The sequence below is a fragment of the Gopherus flavomarginatus genome, chromosome 5, assembly GCF_025201925.1.
Source record: "Gopherus flavomarginatus isolate rGopFla2 chromosome 5, rGopFla2.mat.asm, whole genome shotgun sequence".
NCBI classification, from domain to species: Eukaryota; Metazoa; Chordata; order Testudines; family Testudinidae; genus Gopherus; species Gopherus flavomarginatus.
Window position 1 is genome coordinate 102,834,148 of NC_066621.1, and position 21,525 is coordinate 102,855,672.

The window sequence follows — 21,525 nt, forward strand, 5'->3', positions numbered from 1 at the left end:
GATTGTGCTGTGTCTATATCTCTTTTTCTGATTTGGTTTTTTATTTTTGTTTTTTCTTGTTCTGAAGGCATGTGTATAGATGAGCAGACAAGAAGAGTCTTTATTTAACCAGATATGTTGTGAACAAATTCAAACCCCAGTCTTAACAAGTAGATGGGCATAAGCAAATTCCCATTGACTTCAGTGGGACTGTTTTATATGCGCAGGATTGTTTCTGCATGCCACAAATTGCAAGATTTGAGGTTAAAGATAAATATACAATGCAGTTCATAAAAATAAAGACTGTGGTTTATGTTAGTAGGAAGGATCTCCCTGGCTATAGATGAATATTTGATCACTTCAAATTCTAATTTTATATAGCTGAGCTATGGAAGAATGTTTAATTATTATACAACACTTTTAAAAGGAAGCAGATATCTTTTCAATATATTTCTGCAGCAACAAATGTCAAGAAAAGAGTTTTCTGGCCATGTTAGATTTTTCTTTTTAACATAGGCTATATTGGGGAGGCGGGTTTCAACAAACACTCAAACAAACGGTTTCAGTGATTTCTTTAAGGCAGTCTTGGTGGTCCAAATGTATTATATGCTGTACTATTGGTTGTATAATAAAATGCATACATGTATTCTCAACCTTCTGCTGACTTCTTTCCGTGTGCTGCAAACCTCAAATGTGTGACATCTATTAACCGGATAACTTTATTGTTAATTATACATTCTTCTCTCCCTCTTTCACATTTCTGGGGGATACTAAATTTACTGGAATAAACTGAATTATTAACTGGAGTGAAGCTGGCTGGCTTTCCATTTAAATGTGTATATGTTTCATGAAATCAAATTGTAGCCCTCTGGTTTAGTTGTGAAATAAATTTCCATTCCAATTAAACACATGGAAACTATATTTTTTGGAGGTGAGAAAACGAAAACAATTTCCTGCTTGCACTGGTTCAATGGATAATTGCAAAATTTTCAGGTATTGGTTTCTGACAGTCTCATTTCACCTTTAGTATAATCTAGAATCTCAGAATTCTGAGAAATATAGTAGGACTTCCTAGGGCAATGCCTAAATTCTGCAACTGTTAACTTGGCTTCTATAGGAAATGACATGGCAGCAAGACCTAAATTACTTGGTAAATTAGGCAATGGATGCATCATAATTAGGCGGAAGTTCACTTTGCTTCTACCAAGGCTATAACTTGACCTGCTAAATTCAAGTTAAATGGGTGACCATGAACCAACACTAATACACGTGGTTGAATTTCAGTGAAGGTTGGCTAGCTTGTATTAGCAAAATCTAATCTAACTCAACCTTTTTTTCTAGTCATAACAAGGTTCTCATGGAGGCAGTGAGCAGGCATGGGATTTGATGCCTGAAATACGTTGATGACAACCAGTTTTAGTTGTTTATCTCAAATGCAGTGAAAGTAGTTTACCAATTCATCCAGTATTTTGCTGGGGTTGGTATTTTGATGAGGGCAAGGCAGTTGACACTCTGTCCAGATAAGACTAAAATCATGCTCATGGTTTTGGGGAAAATAAACTAAGAAAATGGCAGAGATCATATCTTCCCTTGATTGGTGGAGTTTGCCTGCCTTTTGTTACTAATTTGCCAACCTGGATAGTCCTGTTGGATCTGCAGCACTATTGGGATTCTGAGGAAGCAACGGTAGCCAAGAGATGCTTTTATCACTTAGATTTGACCTGAAGGTTGCATTCTCTTCTTCTAGAAGTGGAACTCACCACAATGATCCATACCTTTGTTACCTTCGTGTTAGACTGCTGTATTGCATGCTTCATGAGACTATTCCTTAATACAGCTCAGATATCAATTGGGGCAGATTATGGTGGTACATTTGTGATGGAGTGGTGTTCCTTCCAAACATTACTAAATTATACCAGTATTTCATGATCTATACTGGCTTCAATTTAGTTTCCAACCCACTCCCATTACAAACAGTCATTACAAAAGCTGAATTCTACTGCATATAAACTATATTTAAAAAAAAGATTGTCTAATTCTTCAGCAATTCTGGCTCAGGCTACTTTTAACTTTAATGCAGTTATTAGATTCAGCAAGGCAGATGCATTATGAAATATACATTGCTTCATAAAGTTTGAATGGTAAATGAGTAGGCATATAATTATTGAAATAATAGGGTTATTTAACAGTTGTCAGTTAAATATTCAGTTTTAAAGTATCTAACTCTGCACTTTTATTTGTAGCCTGTGAAAAGCAGATGAGAGTCGTTTGCAAAGAATCTTCAGAACAGCATCTCCAGCCGTTCAAGGATAAATTGGAAGAGTTTTTTCAGAAAGGCAAGCACATTTTTCTTAAACCGTTTTGTTCATATTTCAGTGTTCGGAGAGTTTGCTGTACATATATTAGTATGTTGTCTTAAATAACCAATGCTGCAAAACTAGAAGCTAAATAATGTCAGTTATGGGTCGTAAGTACTAATAATTCCACAAATCTTTAAACCTCTGGCATCACTTGCCAGTGACCGGTAGTGTTACCATAGTCTCACTAGCTCTCCATTTCTCAGAGTTTTTTTGCATCATTAAATCACTAGGTGCAATAAAACTGGGTTTTAGGATAGACTGTTACTTAATAAATTGAGTCTAAATATTTCAGTCTATGGAAAAGTGACATGAAAAATGTCCTAATCTTGTATTCATATTAAGTCAAAGATTTGAGATTAAAAACTAAGTCCATGAAAGTAAGACAGGTGAGGGTCCTCAGGGAGGTGACCCTGTGGCATGGAGTCAGTAGTGAGAGGATATCGGTAGACCCTAAATAGTTGTGCAACTGATACACTGTAAGTCTGGGAGTTTATGTCTACACTTAAAATGCTACAGCAGCATGTAGCTGTGCCTGTCACAACTGGAACAAGGGCAGTCAGACTAGTGGTTGGAGCAGGAGTCAGGTACTGCGAGCTCAAAGTCCAAGAGGGCAGACCAAGAGTCAGGCATCAGAAGGCAGGCAGGGTCAGGTTACCAGGAGATTTGGGTCAGGCTCCAGGTTACAGACAGCGACTGAAGAGCAAAGACTAGGACAAACAAGGGTTGGAAGCCAGAGTCTAGGATCTATCGCAAGCAGGGTCTGGAGCAGAGACAGGCAGGCAGTCTGCATTGTTGCTCAGACAGCTTTCTATCATAGGGTTGCCAGGGGCTGGCACTCAAGCCCTGTTGGGTGGTGCTTCCTTCCAAGCCCATCCTCACAAGGTCTTCATGTGAGAGCCCAGATTAAGTATCCCGTGGTGATGTAATGGCATCAGCAGCAGAGAACCCCCTTTGTCCCAGGTTCCAGCTCTGCAAGTTCTTACAGCCCCACTGTAGTGCTTCTGTGTAGACACTACCTATTCTGACATGAGGGGTGCTCTTGTCAGCGTAGGTAATCCACCTCCCCACGAAGTAGTAGTTAGATGGATGCAAGAATTCTTCAGTCGATCTAACGCTGTCCACACTGCATATTAGGTCAGTATAGGTATGCCTTTCAGAGTTGTGGATTTTTCACACCACTGAGATGTAGCAATACCAGTGTAAGTTCCTAGTGTAGACCAGGCCTGAGTTTCTGGCACCGAAATCAGACATTTTAGATAAGTCCTGCATTCTTTGGTAGAACCTTGCTGAGTCTAGTGAAGCTGCAAGGGTTGGGAAAGAAAAGACCCACATGCAGCAAGCAGGGCAGTCCTTAGGGCGGTGCAGGGCCTGGGACAAATCAACCTATATGGGCCCCCCTTACCATTTTATACAGGTGAAATCTGGTGTGGGGAGGGGACACCAGTGCTGGGGGGCGAGGGCCGATGGAGAGTCACAGAGTGGCACCTGTACTCAGGGCGAAGGGAACCCCTGTGCTGGGGGATCCCAGAAGGAGAGAGGCAAAGTTGGCTGTACATCTCAGAACACAATCAAGAAAATAGTGGGGGTGGAAGAGGAAAACAAACATTTGATCTTCTGGGTGTTGCAGGCAAAGATTCATGGACCTTGATATTTGTAAGAATCTCAAAAGGAGCTGACTCTTTATAGGATTTTCTCTATGGTGAATGATGTAATTGTATCCATATCCATGAAGAGTGCTCTCAGACAATGAGTCAGTCTTTTGCCAGGTCCACCCAGGTAAAGGCTAGTTTTGGCTGCCCCACCATAGCCACAGGAGGATTGGACATTTCAAAAGTGGCACTCATCATAAACCTTCATTTGTTAATGAACACTAAAGAATATGTGCATTACATTGGTTGTACAGGCTGAGTTGAAAACTATGGCCACACCACTTCATTGTTCAATGAGAAGAATACAAGCAGCACACATTTCTTGTTAGTCTTTCTTGTTGAGGTTAAAAAGGAAATGTCATCCTGGCTGAGCGATGTAGGTAAGTCTCTAACAATTTATGGAGAGCCTGGCCTGGAGATAGAAAAGGGGGGATGGGATAATGTGTAACGGGTCACTTGCTGGAGGATTCTCTGCAGCTTGAGGTCTTCAAACCACAATTTGAGGACTTCAATAACTCAGACATAGGTATGGGGTTCGTTATAGAAGTGGATGGGTGAGATTCTGTGGCCTGCATTGTACAGGAGGTCAGACTAGATGATCATAATGGTCCCTTCTGACCTTACAGTCTATGAGTATATGAGCATGTGCTGTCCCTTTAAGGGCAGGTGTGGGTCCTGCTCAGGAGAGCACCTAGTCAAAGATCAAGGTAATCTAGCAAAGAGAGGTGGGGGGAAACGGAGACAGCCACTGCACCAAATCCTCATGACAATGTTACATGTGATATATTTCTACAATGTGGCACTGTAGGAAATTAAAGAAAAATGTTTGTTCAGTGGACAGTAATAGGTAATCCTCATGAAAGTGGGTATTTCAAATGGTGAATTATTCCTATGCAATGTAATTGATTAAAACACAAAATATTTTTGGAGTGGTGATTCTAGAATGCCAGTAATTGTGACTGTAATAGTTCTGCAGCATAAAAAAAATCACGTTAGTTACAAGAAGCTTCATTTGAAGGGAGTTTCCATGATCATTCTGCTGAAGTTGTACTCTACTTTTTTTCTGCATATTTGAGTATCACGCATCTCAGTTAGAAACTCAGACTCTGGTATTGTCACAGCAGTTATATGAGACACTCCTAAAGGTTATCAGAACCATCTGTAACCATTATGGTGACTACACAAGGAAGTTTTATTCCCAAATGAGCAATATCATTCACAAAGTGTGAAGCAATTTAGCATTTAATGTCTCAGAAGTCACAAGAACTATGACTCAATTGATTCCTGAAAGGACTCATATTTACAAAAACTGTGATCACTGAAACAGTCATAACCATTTAATTTTTCCTCTATAAGCTATAACTTCTTGTCACACTTAAAAGAAAATGGTCTCTGAATTTAGCTTCATCTTTTTTTATAAAGGTCCTCCTAACATCAGGGAATCTTTAAATAATTTTACTTTATGAAGCTACAGTACTAAAATAATATAATTTCCTAAGTAAACACTGTTTTTGAACAACAGCTCTTATTAAACTACACCTCTACCCTGATATAACGCGATCAGATATAACACGAATTCGGATATAACGTGGTAAAGCAGTGCTCCGGGGGAGGGTGGATCAAAGCAAGTTCGATATAACGTGGTTTCACCTATAACGTGGTAAGATTTTTTGGCTCCCGAGGACAGCGTTATATCGGGGTAGAGGTGTACTGTTAAATACATCTGACATTTCTTAATATAACACTTCTCCTTCTCAAGGTTATTGTACTTAATCTAATTTGCTTGAGTTTTTAAATCATAAATTTGTGTGGCTGTTACGTAGGCTACAAGTTTCTTATCACAAATTATAACAAGTTCTTAATGATATGTTTCCAGAAAATGTAATACATATATTTTAAGTTTCTCATAAAGTTAGCAGGGACCCTGTAAAAGAAGGAATCCACAGGTATGGCTGTTGTAGGTTGTCTTTTCATCTCATTTAACTGGCAATTTGTATTTATAGCTTTAGCAGTAAGTACTGGAGGTGAGATAGTTTGCTGTATGTGTGCACATTAACACTAGCATTCTCCGACATGCTGTTTTATCTTGCCTTCCTTTAAGCCTATGCCTCACTACTGTTGGAACTAACCAGCTTTATTTACACAACCCAGATATATATAAGTAAATGAACTTTAATTGCTAGCATTTCCCCCATCAGAATTTAAAAATCAAACATTTCTTTTTAAAGATCATTGTGTTGGTGTTTTTTGTAGATTACTTGATTCTTAGTGCCATAGGACCTGCCATATTGAAGCTGCTCAGAGGTCCATATTGTCCTTTATCCTGTCCTCAACAGTGGCCAAGGCCAGATGTTTTACAGGAAAGACATCAATTGCATTTAATTGTGCAATATTATATTGTGTGAAAAAAATTATTCCTGACATCAGTTGATCAGTGTACATGGAATTTGTGTTTTGCTAATTTTATCCCAGCCAATGTAAGTGAAGAGTATATTCTTATTCCTATAGATGTCTTAACTTTAAAAAAGATATTTGCTTCAATAGTCTCCTGTGATAGTGAGTTCTGTGAGTTAATTATATGCTAAGTACACAATATTTTGTTTTAAAATAGAACCTATTGGCTTTTAATTTTGTTGCATGCCTTTTTGGTCTGTGGTGTGGTTATGTTTTTTTGTTCTCTAGGGAAGAGTAAATAAGAGCGCTTGGCTGGCATCCTCTATATTCTATGTATATATATATTTGTCTCTCAATTATTCTTTTTTGCCTAAATTATTATAGTCATTCTAATCTCACCTCGTATGGAAGCCTCCATTCCTGCTACCATTGTACTGTTCTTGTTTCAGCTTTTTTTTAGATGTTCTGTCTATAATTATACATAGTATTTAAGGCGATGAGTAAGGATATGCCATCATCTTACAAAACACCATCACAATATTTTCCATATCATTTTCTTTCCCCTTCTTACACTTGTGCATTGAGTAAACATTCTTGTTGAGCTGTCCACTTTGATGTCTAGAACTTTTCCTAGTTAGGGTAGTTCCTAACTCAGAACCTGTTAGAGCGTACCACTGTTTCTTCCACTTGTCTTTACTGAGTTTGAGCTGCTATCATGGTGTCTTTCTAGAGTGCTCTTGTTAACAAATCCTAATATTAATGTTTTCTGCAAACTTTGACACCTTTCTACTTACCTCTTATACGAGGCAGTTGATAACTATAATATTAACAAAGTTCTTGGACTTGTGCCCCTCATATGGTATCAAGGTGTTTTACAAACTGTGTAACCATTATCTCTAGTCTAGTCTAGTCTATTCTGAGTGGGTTCTTATTTATCGGAAAAATTAAAAGGTCTATGCCAAAAAATTTAAAAGTCTGCACACAATATTTTAAAATTCTGCAATATTCTGCAAATTTAATTTATCAAAATAACACAACATAATCTCATGAGATTCAATTACTTTGGTAATTTATTTCAAAATACCTGTCAGCAAGTATGTCTATAACAATACAGGCACACACAAAATTTCCCCCAGGAATAGAGAGTTAAAGAAACCCCTATGACAACCCAGTTTCTATTTCTCTGCCCCCCCCCACCCCACAGAGCCCAGTCACTCCCCCCCCCAGCCAATACACCCAAACCCACTACCCCCCAGAGCCCAGGTGCAGGGCCCTCCCTAGCTCAGACACCCATGCTCCCTCCCCCTCCGAGCCCAGCCGTGTCCCCCCCAGCCTACATACCGCCTCCCCCTTAGAGCCAGGGATCCACAGGGAGAAACAGCCTATTGCTGGGTCCCTGGCTTGTGTGGAGTTTCCTGCCTGCTGCCATCTTCTTCCCTCAAGGCATGCGGGGAACTGCAGCTTCCAGGAACTCTGTACTCTCTCTCCCTTCCCCTGGCAGTGTCTTCTATGTGCCAGCTGGGCTCTGCTGGGTCCAGCGGCCCATACTGGCAGCCAGCTACACTGCAGCCCATTTCTATGGGGGAAAGGAAATTCTGCAGACAAAACATTAATTTCTGCAAAATTCTGCATTGTGCAGTGGTGCAGAATTCACCCAGGAGTATGTTCTGATACCATGCTCAGAAGTGGGTGCAATAGAGTGGATTTTGTTTTGGAATTTTTTGATAATATATGCACGTTGCTATGTGTTTGTTAGAGGGAGGGAGAGGGAGAGGATTCATACCTCATTCTCTCTATAGAGAATGCTCTGTCACCACAGATCAGCAGCACGCAACCTCCCATGGGATCAGAGTGGGACTGGGTTTTTATGATCTGTTGTGGGCATTACACTGGTTTTACTTTCTTCTTTCAGGGATAGGAAGGAATTTTTCCTTCATTGCCAGATTGGCTGGGGAAGATATGTTTCATCACCTTCCCAAAAGGGGTCAGGGGCCCAACTGGGTAGGCAAGGAAGTATGGTCAAGTGGTTGCAACTTAGCAGGTGGCAAGTGTCCTGTTCAGGTACTCATTCCATAGGGCATACGGTTCCTTGATAACCCAAAGTTGGAAGTGGACTTAGGAGTAAGATATCCTCTAAGGAACCTAGGGCAGGAAGGTTGCTGCTCCTAATGTCTGGTACAGTGGGATACAGCCCCCTTTAACTTATATACGAGGGGAGGGTGGCACAGTTGCAGGAACCAGGGAAGGGGCAGGGCTGACAGCAGCCCTCCCAGATAGGTGGGAACAATTAAGGAAAATATAATGACCTGCATTGTATGCTGGGTATGTCCCAGTTGAGTTAATAAAGATGTGGCCTAATTAAACCACATTCTTTGTATCTTGTCTTTCTTGCTTTATGGTTGGGACACACCACAGGCGCAGAGGATAAGTGACTTGCCGAAGGTAACATAGTAAGCTGGTGTCACAGTCAAAGATGGTACCCTGGTCTCCTGGCTCCAGTTCTGCTGATATATTTACCTGACTATTTTGCTTCAGTTTTGAACTAAATATTATATGGATTACTGTTTTATATACATAAATAACAAAAAGCACAAACTCTAATACTGAACTCTGTCACCCTAATAATATTCTCTTTCCCTAGTAGTTATTGATCATTTTTTCCTATTGTTTACTTACTATCTTTTAAGCAGTTTTTAATCCAAGACAAGTCTTCATTTTTAATCCAGTGGTAACTAAATTCCCATCTAGCAATAAGTGGAACTGAGGAAAAACTCATTGTTTTATAATCCCTGGGATTAACTAACAGTTTTTAAAAAGTTTACTACCTTCCTGTCCTCTTCTGTTGCGGCTTTTTATTTTCAAGATTAGCTGAGCTAGCCATCTTGAAGTCTTGAATGATCCTTGTGATATACTGCAGATTAATTATTTTAATGGTTTCATCACTTTATTTCTTTCTGGACATCTCTAAGACTGTGTAGGTTTCTTTTCCTTTAAAATTTCCCACCATTGTTACCATCAGTGTAGCCCCACTGTTGGTACCCACACTGGGACTGGCAACAAGCATTTTTATCACTGTCATTCAGGCCTGATCTAAATTTGTGACAATAGTAAAAATAACAGCAGCTGGTGTACACTAGCACTCCCATCATTGCATGCATTGGTGGAGATTGCCTAGTGGTATGATGATTCAGTAGTCTGAGCAAGTGTCTGGAGTTAGGTTAAATCAACAAATGCATTTCACCTCTGCATATGCCATGTTTGATTCCATGAAAGGTTCTAACCAAATTGATATTTCTGTTTCCTCATTTTAGAGGTTTCATTCCAAGTTGCTGCCACCAGCAACTGAAAACCAATATGCTCATTTAGTCCAGGTATCTTTGCTGAGGCTTGACAAGTGATCTGGATGCTTGTCCATTTTTAAGGATGCTGAAATTTAAACCATTCATTTCACACAGGCCTGTTAGACGGTAACAGTTTATAGGTACTATCAATCTGGATCTAATTTGAACCAGTGACCAAGAAATAAAAGACTTCATGTCCCATTACTGATCCCCTGCGTCATCCCATTCCCCATGGGATGTTTTAAATCCTTCAGAAACATGGCTTCTCCATGTACGGAAGAAATGGGACTTCCTTCTTCAAATGTGACTTGATAAAAAACAGTACTAGTTAGAGGATTGAATCTTGCTGGAGGAGCTTTGAGCTAATACTGTATCTCACCACTGTCTGCTGTTATCGTTGCTTCCTCTACTTATTTCTCCTCCCCTCTTCTCCTCTCACTACTGCTAGATGCTTCCCTGCTTGTATGCAGTAGGGCATGTATGGCAGAGCTACTAAATGTGTGATATTGATGAGACATGAGTGACACTTGGCACCCCTGGTCTTACCATCAATTGGCACAGGTGGTTCTGAAGGGCTAAACCTGGTCTGAACCTGTTTGTAACAAAATCTCACAGAGGTGAGTTTTGTATGGCGGCAAGTTACATTGGAAACATTTAACACGGTTCTAGCCAGGATGGTGTTAATTTTAGCATGCAACCTTGAAATTATTACCAAGGACATTTACACAATTTATGTATGAGTTTATGACCAGGCAATAAAGGTATGAGAGATGGGAGTCACATGTGGGAACAGTCCATGTATTACAGGAAAGCTAGGTTTCAATACTTCAGCACAAGTTGTGCTGAACACTGGAGATTTAAGCTTGATTCCAAACTTTGTTGTTTTTTTGTGATTTCAAGTTTCAGACCCTTAATGTTGCTTGGATATAGTTTTTGTGCTTTTGTAATTTTCAAATGCTTCCCAGCTCATCTTGAGCCAGCACAATTCTCCCTAAACATACATATCAAAAATAGATTAGCCACCCTATGTACTACAAATGTATATTTATCACCCAAACGTATATGAATGAAATGAATAAACCTCTATTGCTCAAGTCCTTTAAATACACAAATTCAGTATAGACATTGTTTCTGAAGGATTTAAAACATCCAGGCATTTGATCATTGTGCAGCTGAAAACTGAGACTTACTCTTTTTTTTTTTTTTAAATACTGGTGACAATGAGATAGCAGTGGAAACTTGCTGCTAATAGAAGTTGGAACTGAAGAGAAACAGATTAATACAGGAGACAAAAAAAGAGTGAGGAGAAAGGGAAGTTTCATACAAGAGTAAAAATTGATGAAAACAGAAAAGAGGAAGTGAATATAGTAAAACAAGAAATAGATGAATACTACAACCACAACTACCACCACCCAAAAATCAAGAGATTTTCAGAACAGTGAAAAAAGGATCACGCTGTTATATTTTTATTTCTTTCGTTTGGGTATGTTTGTTGCCCCTCCATCAAGTTATTTTTTCCATCTTCTTTGAATCAAGAAATTGTAATATAGTGAAACCTGCAGACTCATTATATCTTCAACTCTGTTTCTTCTGAAGTCACTTACTTATAGCTTGAAGCTTTACAGTAAAAGGATAGTACTCTGTGTGGGGTTACAATGGAAGTCCTACAGAATTATACATTTAAAGTTCGTGAAAACAAAATTAAAAAATCCTGATTGATGGTATTGGAGCTAGTATAGGGCAAATTTCAAAAAATTTCAGAGCTTCAGTTTAGATAAGTGTCTGATAGTTCAGCAGCTTCTCTGAAATCAGGTTTTTCTTCATATGCAGAATTTTCAGTACTTCCTAATTATAGCTAGGCTGTAAATACTTCAAGAAAACCCCCAGATTGGTTAGTTTTATCAGAACTGTTTGTATTTTCCTAATTACAGTTAATTCTAATTAGTGATAATATTGCTGCTTTGTACATAAAAACACAGAGACTGTTCTGGAGACTGACATGTTGAAATGCTAGAAGGGATAAATGACTGCTGCTGGAGTCTGAACAGTTTTGTGCAATAGGAGGTAGTGTAGTCTATTGCTTAGACCAAGGAACTGAACACCAGAATCACTGGGTTCTATTCCCAGTTTAGTCCTTGCCATATGACTCTGGAAAAGGTAAATTTCTCTGGGCTTCACTTTTCCAGTCTGTAAAATGTAAATAATAACTTTTGCTTATCCTGTATGTTGTGGAGAAAAAAAATTGTGACATCCTGATGAGCAAAATGGTGTTAATACTACATTAGCACATTTCAGGTCATCATGGTTATTTAAAAAGGATTTTCTTCAAATGCACCAACTAGAAGTGGGAACAACCTTTAATCATTTTAACTGTATAATGTGAAAGCAGTAATACGAACAACCATACACTTGCTATTTTTCCAGTGGAGTTGCTGTATAATTTCCCTTACTTATCTCATCTTTTACACTCCTTTGATAGAATTAGAGGAACTTTGTAATTGTAGACTTAAAGATGTGTTTAGGTGTTTTTTTAATGTTTCTTCAATTCATAAAAGTCTATGAATTACTCAGAAAAACCTGCTGTTTGGCAAGAAGACTTCCATACTGGAATAATAAACTGAATAGCTGATTTACGACTAATACAAGGAATTCTTAATTATCAGTACATTAGAGATCTAGCACCCCTATTCAAAAAGTTAAATATGGAAGGGCTATGATACGTAATGGATGCACAGAAAGGGTAACACTTATTTTGTCCTCTTTCCTCAGAAGAGAAAACGTACCTTACTGGGAGAGGAGTTTATGAAACAGCTGGAGTGCAAGGGATAGCAGCTGAACTGAGGCTTGTTTTCTTAGTCCCAGTATTTGGAAAGTGAGAAAATAGTTTGCTAGTATAGCATCTTGCAGATAAGAAATAACATTACAAAGGGAGGTAGCTAGCCAGGAGCCATTGGCATTTGTTTTTCAGGATAAGTCTTGGTATCTTTGACTATCCTCCCAGAAATCATACAAAAAGATGCAACTGACATGGAGAGAAGGAGACTGGCTTTCATAGAATTTATTTATTACTTCCCCAATATGCTGCTATTACAACCCCAGTGGGGAGACAGTCCATTGGCAGAAGCTTGGCTGTACATAAGTGATTCTGATAAATGAGACCTCTTCCTCCAGCTGTTCAGGACATGAGGTACTCTCCACAGTAAGTCAGAAGACTTGGATTTTCAGCAGTTATCATAGGACAAACATAACCCATTCTACATTTCTCAGCAGAGAAAGCAACAAGAGGATTAATACTTTACTGTTAAAGGAAATATTTGGGTTTACAAGGTCAGAGAGTGGGCAGTCTCATGTTGGGGCACAAAAGATTTTGCAAATCATTGTTAGTGGAGAGGAAAGCTGTTTGGGAAAAGGTCTGTGACGCACCATGTACCAAAGGTGTCTGGAACATGGTGGGAAGGGACATTTGGATTTATTAAGCAGTGCAGACTTTTGAGACCAATCCAATTGACAGGTGAAGTGGAACTGCACGCAGATCTAAAAAATAATTGTAGTTTAGGTTCAAGTGATCAGTGACTTTATCACATTTATAAATGTGCAAACAGAATCAAATCTAGACCAATAATATATATGTTTGGTGCTTTAAGAGTGTCAGTTTCACAAAGCTGAAAACAATTGTGAGCCAAATCATCTGAGAAGAAGAATTTCGTCAGAATAACACTTTTTACTCGATGCCCAAAAAGCCACAATTGAGGAAGAAGGCTGTGTTGATTAAAACTCCTATCTTGTTTAGAAGGAGAGTAAAGGCATCCATAAAAAACAACATATAAACAACTGAAAGAAAGGGGAAGTTGATAACTAGGAATGGTAGAAAATTGATGGGGAAAAAAGGGAAAAAAGGAGAAATCTGTGGCCAGCAGATTAAGGACAATAAGAAGTTTTGGGAACAAAAAGAATCCTAACAATCTTACTAATCCATTACTAAAAGGAAATGGTAAAATTATCAATAAAGATGCAGAAAAGGCAGAAGTGTTAAATAAAGATTTCTGTTTTCTATTTGGGAAAAAAACAGATGATATATTCAGATGATGATGATGGGAACATTCTTACCATTCCATTAGTATCTTAGGAGGATGTTAAACCGCAACTACTAAAGTTACACATTTTTAAATCAGGGGGCCCAGATAACATGCATCCTAGAGTTTTATAAGAGGATCATGCTGGACCACTGATGTTGATTTTCAGAAAGTCTTGAAATGCTGGGCAAGTTCCAGAAGACTGGAAAAATTTTAATGTTTTGCCAATATTAAAAAAGAGTAAATGAATGACCCAAATAATTATAGGCCTGTCAGCCTGATATTAATCCTGGGCAAGATAATAGAGCAGCTGATACGGAATTCAGTTAATAAAGAATTAAAGGTTGGGGAAATATTTAATACCAATCAACAGGGGTTTATGGAAAATAGATCCCATCAAACTAACTTGGTATCTTTTGTTGATGAGACTACAAGTTTGGTTGTTAAAGGTAATAGTGTTGACTATACTTAGATTTCTGTAAGGCATTGTCTTGGTATCACACAACTTTTTGATTAAAAAAAACTAGAACAATATAAAATTAACATGGCACACATTAAGATCTCGCTAACTAATGGATCTCAAAATGTAATTGTAAAGGGGGAATCATCACTGAATCATTTTTTTTCTAGTGAGGCCATGCAGGACTTGGTTCTTGGTGCTACGCTGTTTAACGTTTTGATCAGTGGCCTGGAAGACAACACAAAATCACTACTGTTAATGTTCTGAGATGACACAAAGATTGAGGGAGTGATAAATAATGAAGAGGACAGGTCAGTAATTCAGAGGGATCTGGATCTCGTGGTATACTGGGCTCAAGCAAACTATATGCGTTTTAATACAACTAAATGTAAATGTGTATATTTAGGAACAGAGAATGTAGGCCATACTTGCAGTATGGGGAACTCAATTCTGGCAACCAGTGACTCTGAAAAAGATTTTGAGGAGGGGGAGATTGTGAGATAATCAGCTGAACATGAGCTCCAAGTGTGATGCTGTGGCCAAAAGGGCTATTGTGATCCTAGAATGCATAAACAGGAATCTCAAGTTGAAGTTAGAGTGGTTATTTTAGCTCTGTATTTGGTGTGTGACCACTGCTGTAATACTGTGTCCTGTTGTGGTGTCCACAATTCAAGAAGGATGTTGATGAAGTGGAGAGGTTTCAGAATCACTGAAGTGATAGACTCAATGAGTTCTATCTATTTAGCTTAATAAAGAGAATAAGGGATGACTTGATTGCAATTTGTAAATACCTACATGAGGAATAAATATTGATAATGGGCTCTTTTGTCTAGAAGAGGAAGGTGTAACATGATCCAATGGCTAGAAGTTGAAGCTAGCAAATTCAGAGAGGAAATAAAGTGTAAATTTTGGACAGAGTAGTTAACCATTGGAACAATTTACCAAGAATTGTGGTGGATTCTCTATTACAGACCACTTTAAAATCAAGAGTGGATTTTTTCTAAAAGATACAGGGAGTGTATGTAGGGCCCGTGTTATACAGGAGGTCAGACTAAATCAGTGGTTCCCAAATTTGTTTACCTGCCACATCCGCAGGTTTGGTCGATCTCGGCTCCCAGTGGCCACAGTTCGCTGCTCCAGGCCAATGGGAGCTGCTGGAAGCGGTGGCAAGTACATCCCTCAGCCTGCGCTCCAGGCCAGCAGCCAGGGTTGTGAGTTCAATCCTTGAGGGGGCCACTTAGGGATCTGGGGCAAAATCAGTACTTGGTCCTGCTAGTGAAGGCAGGGGGCTGGACTCGATGACCCTTCGGGGTCCCTTCCAGTTCTAGGAGATATTGCCTTATTATTATTATAAGGCAACACCCTGGTTGTCAACTGGTTGGATCAAATCAAATATGCTTTCCCTATACTACCACTCTTGCCAGACATCCTTCACAAACTCTGACAGGAGAGGGCAATGGTCATCTTAATCACTCCATTCTGACCTTGCCAGTTCTGGTTTCCCCTTCTTCTCCCCATGTCAAAGTATCCTCCTCTCCTGCTCCTGATGTTTCCAGAACTGCTCGCGCAACACAATGGCAGACTCCAGCACCCCAATCTGTGGATGCCTCACCTGACAGTTTGGTTTTTGGATGGACGCCTCCACTAGCATGAGAGTGTTTGTTGGCAGAACGAGATGTCCTCTACAATAGCAGGAAGGACTCTGTGAGACGATCCTACCAAGCCAAATGGATGCATTTCACTTCTTAAGCCAAACAGAAAGATCTTGTCCTTGAGGTTGTGGGCATCCCAATGCTCTTAGATTATTTCCTTCACCTGAAAGCCTTGGGGTTCACTCTTAGCTCCATCAAGGTGCATGATCAACGGCTATTACCACTTTCCACCCTCTAGTACAGGAATGGACATCCTGAGCCTGAGAAGGAGCCAGAATTTACCAATGTACATTGCCAAAGATCCACAGTAATAAGTCAGCAGCCCCCCATCAGCTCCCATCAACCCCGCTCCCAGCACCTCCCACCCACCGTCAGCCCTGCCGATCAGCGCCTCCCTCTCCCTCCCCGCACCTCCAGATCAGCTGTTTTGTGGTCTGCAGGAGGATCTGGAGGAAAGGGAGGAGGAGCGATGGCACGGCAGGCTCAGGGGAGGGTGCAGGAAGGGGTGTAGTGGGGGCAAGGCCTGTGGCAGAGCCAGGGGTTGAGCAGTGAGCACCCCCCAGCACACTGGAAAGTTGGCGCCTGTAGGTCTAGTCCCGGAGTCGGTGCCCATATGAGGAGCCGCATATTAATGTCTGAAAAGCCACATGTGGCTCTGGAGCCATAGGTTGGCCACCCCTGCTCTGGTGGATGGATATTCAGTTACCCATCCTTTGACAATCTGATTCTGGAAGGGTTTTGTATGTAAATACCTCCCCATTCACCTATTGCTCCCCAGTGAGACCTCAACCTAGTCCTTACATCATTAATGAGCTCTCACTTTGAACCTCTAGCCTCCTGGTCTCTTTCCCTTCTTTCCATGAAAGTCACCTTCCTGGTTGCTATTACTTTTGCAAAGAGGGTTGGCAAGCTGGGGAGCCATAATAGCAATCCCCCTTTCACCACACTTCATAAGGATGAAGTTTCACTGTGCCTGCATCCCAAATTTCTTCCAAAAGTGGTTTCCCTCTTCAACTTCAACTAATCCATACATCTACCCCCTTTCTTTCCTAAACCGTGCACCTCAAATGAGAAATGGAGGCTCCACTCCCTCAAGTATTGAAGGACCAGGCCTTTTACCTGCAAAGCATGAAGCCATTCTGGATGTCTCCCAGACTATTTGTCGCCATAGCGGAGAGAATAAAAGGGCAGGCCATCTCCAGCCAGAGAATCTGCCAAGTGGGTCTAAGGGTGTCTTATGCTCTGCTACCAATTGTTAGGACAGTCCCCACCAGGTGGAATATGGGCCCATTCCATGAGAGTGCAAGCATCAACTGCTGCCACGCTCCATTATGTGCCTCTTGTGGACATATGCAAGGTGGCCATATGAAGTTAGATACACACCTTTTCTTCTAATTATGCTCTAGTGCATGATTCTGCAGTGGACACCTTGTTCACCGCAGCGGTACTCCATTCCATGGTTCAGTCATATTCTTCATACCCTCCCTCTATCTAAGTACTGCTTGTTAATCACTCTCAGTAGAATACAGTAGGGACCATCACTTGAAGAAGAAGGGGAGGTTACTTACCTGTGACTGGAAGTTCTTCAAGATGTATGGTCCCTATCTGTATTCCAATCTCACCTTCCTTCCCCTCTCCTGCGGATATGGAAGATGTGCCCTGGAGAAGGAACCAAAGATGTAGTTGGTCCGCTCCGCCCTTTGTCACCTCCGGTGAAACCAGGAGGCAGTGCAAGGACACATGCATGAACTGACAGACATTACTACTTTGAAAATGCTCTGTCTCTGAGTGTATGGCACATATGCATAACCCTCAATGGAATACAGATAAGGATCACACATCTCAGAGAACTTCCTGTTACATGTAAGTAACCTTCCTTTCAGTTCTGTTTCTAATCTGTATTTTCTAGATCAGAAAGTTGTTTTCTAAGTAATTTTAAAACTTTGTTGGTGCATGTTTGGCTATATTTTTACCAAAAAAATGTTTGGATAGTTAGGGTCTACGGTGATTTCATGTACCTAGAGTTTTTTCCAGAAATTTTAAAAATTCTTGCTTTACTCCTTTCCTAGGGGCCCGTAACAGATGCTTTTTGATATTTCTCCTTTGTTTTTCTTTCCTAAAATCTTTACCCAAAGAATTTCACCACCATATTATTCATAATCAAATTGTAGATCCTTTTGCCTAGTTACACTCCTTTCCTTTTCCTTTCTATCTGTACAGAATGTACCTACTATTATGATATTCCAGATATGAAATTCATCTCACCAAATTTCCACTGTTTACTTCACCATAATCTGTTTCAACTAGCATCATTTTTGCTTTTTGTTGCTTATTTACTACATTATATACACTTCTCTGTAAACTAATGCTCCTTTTCTTAATAGATTTCTTATGCTGCAGAAAAACATTATCTTTTGCCTTACTCTGTATGTCTGGAAGTACATGCGGTGCTTTGCTGGGAAAAGCACCTTTTCTTATTTAGTTTAAAGCTCACCTAAAAAGCCTGCTAGTTTTAGACACAGAAGGATGATGGTACACTAGGGTATATGTAACCTCTGTTCACTCAAAACATTCTAATAATGTCACAAGTTGAAGTAGTACATAAACCATGAAGTAGGCTACCAACAGTGTTCTGTGTCAGATCAGAAGTCAGGCATACTCAAAGGCATTAACCCCTTTGACAGTGCTTAATATTATTTTATACTTCTCTTCTGCTTCTAATGTTAACAGAACAAATTGTCACAAAATGTAGCTCTGTCAAACACTAGAAAGAAACTAATTTCAATGCTACTCTTTTTAAAAGCCTTAAAGCTATATTATTGCTTTTTAAAAACATGCAAATATTGAAACTGTATTTTAGATTACTTTTTACATGAGCTCTATAAAACTTGGCCTATATTGACTTCTAAAAATATGTTGGAGCTGTCTGATAATGTTTGCTTAAATCTCTTTTCCTTCTCTGCAATGACATTACAGTCAAAAGTATAGCCTTCCCAACAATTAAGAATTTACAAAATTAATGTTAAAGAAGAATTTAAAAAAATATTTTAAACAACTTGATTCTAAATCAAAATAATGAGACTAACAAGCACCCTTTATTTTTCCTAGATTCCCATTCTCTATCCTTCAACTGTATATTGTCCTTGAGGATATAATCTCCTCCAGACAGGGAGCTTGTCTCTTTTTTAGTTTGTAAAGCTTCAGCACCTTTAGGTGCTATATAAACTGGGCTAGAAAAAGAATTCCAAAAATAGCCTGACAGTGATCATGTGATTATATTTAAAATGTAATATGTAAAGTACAGCATATAAAAATAAAATAATCAACTGTTTAGAATTCTCCTTGATTTTCTAAGTACCCTCTGTGATCTCGAAGCTGCTTCTTCAACTGGAAGACATTTCTCTGTAAAGACAGCCAGTTATCCAAGACTCCATCCTCTTTGGATCTGGACTATTGAGTCTGAATATCAAATACTGATTCTGCATTTTGTGAATAGATCGTACAAGTATGATGACTTTTCAACTTCAAAGCTTTACGTTTGCCATTCTAACTCATCATAACTCTTTTCTCCATCCACCCCTTTCATTTGTTTTCACTGAGATGTTTTATTAGCTCTGCTGCACATGTGCAATTCTCACATTAAACAGTGTGGGAGGATATTTATGTCTATTGTCAAACATGAAAAATATGTCATGCTTCCTTGCAATGATGGTAATGTTTGCTTAAAACTTTATATCCTTTCCAGCAATGATATTTCAGACTTTACAAAGTTTGTGTTTAGATGTGGAACAAAGTTTTTTATGCCAGCAGCAGAATTACTTTAATCTTTCAAACTGTTTGTGACAGTCATAACTGTTTTCATCACTCAAGGATCCTTGTATTTAAACAGATGAAAGCATGATTTACATGAATTGGCATGAGCCTGCAAAGTAGATCCTTATTGCCTTGGTAAGCTGACGTTTTATAGTTAGATAATAGCCTCAGTCCATGAAGACACCAAATAAGGTGTCTTGGAATGTGATTGTGTCCATATGCTTTTAACTAAAGCAATATTGACACTATGAGCTGATCCAAAGAACACGTAGTATGTCCTGGAACAAACAAATTGCCCACTTGTTTCCTACTACACTACCAGAAGAATTGTCACCATCAAAGTCTTGAGATTTGGTCTTGATTAAAATTATGACCTTTCAGGAAATCTTACCCGGTGTGGGGGAGAAGTGTGTGTGAGTGAGAGAGATACCATTGGTATCAATCAACTACAATATAATCACTTGTAGCTATTAAAAATTGAAGAGGCAGAGTCTGTGAAAATGTAGCATACTGTTGTAGATTTAGAAATAGTTGAAATTAAACCTGTTATTGGTTACTTTCAGTTGGTATCTGAGATGACAGTTTTTCAATGACACCTTTGTTTTCATATATTAGCTTTTCTATGTTATGCCAAAATATGGTGCCTGCCATAAAATAAATCTTTGCCATTTTATTTTTTCAGGTGTGCACATTTGCTGCTGTATTCACAATGTTTCTCATTCTTTATACTGTGGTAATTTTAATTATTTGTAAAATAAAGATTTGCAAACATTTCACTGTTATAAAGACATCTAACATTTTAAAACATGTTTTTACTAATAAGCAAGAAGACATTTAGTTATCCGGTTAATGAAGATAAGTGTCAAGATCTAGACACTCTAATATAATCCTTGATTTGGTGTCAGAAATCTGTGAACTACGTTACATTTATAAAATATATTCTAAAAATTACCAATGTCTTTTTGACACAATGGCGATCATTTTGATTGTTTTAATCCTGCTCGCTTTAGTCAAGTTGGAATCCACCTTTTTCTTAAATTCTCATCAAAGTTTTTCTATTTGTTTATAGTAGTCTCCTCCTCAACACCCATATCTCAGCCCTCTAGTCTGCACAACATGCAGTACTTAGCTCATCTTCTTTGGCTTTCATAGTGACTGCATCATCCACTTCTTTCAGTCCAGCTGGCTGCCCCTCCTCCACTCCATCACATTCAAGGCCCCACACAATTCCCTGCTCTTGTGTCTTGGTTCACCTTATCCTCTTCACTCTACAACAATACCATTTGCTTATTGCACAACTATCTCTGCTGTTCCTTCCATGCCACTCCCTGAACCTACAGGATCCTTTTTGTGCTGATATTCAAAGCCTCTGTGCTGACCTCATTTAAGTCCCTCCCAAAGGTTCACTTCTTTGATAAGAAAATAGTTGACTCAGTAATCTACTTAATTATCTTAATGTATGTATCTTATGAGCAAGCTGCCCATATATATGAAAGAAAGAGGTTGAATGTAAATTGCTGCAAGGAAAGATAACAGAGTAGAGTGGTGGAAGGATGATGTAGTAGAGGAACTCAGTCTGCTTTATTTAAATACTAAAAAATCCCAAACATACTTATACCTAATAGGCTTCATATGTTTGAACACCATGGTCACTTTTTTTGTCTGTTGTATCTCTTCATCCCTACCCTTTGTCTCTGTCATTTTAGACTGTGTGTTCTTCGGTCCAGGGAACTGTGAATTTGGAAAGACCCTAGCACATTTTTAGTGCTATCATGATATAAAGGTAGCTTATCTACTGAGATGC

At 39.2% G+C, this 21,525-nt stretch overlaps 1 protein-coding gene across 5 annotated transcripts in view; it reads left to right on the top strand.

Annotated features, from left to right (window-relative positions):
• FMN1 (formin 1) overlaps window positions 1–21,525 on the top strand; it is a 362,805-nt gene that overhangs the window by 292,305 nt on the left and 48,975 nt on the right. For all 5 annotated transcript variants that reach the window (XM_050954781.1, XM_050954785.1, XM_050954782.1 and 2 more), the window contains one exon: window positions 2,223–2,315. In XM_050954781.1, the coding sequence (XP_050810738.1) occupies window positions 2,223–2,315 (93 nt within the window). The remainder of the gene's footprint in view (window positions 1–2,222; window positions 2,316–21,525) is intronic.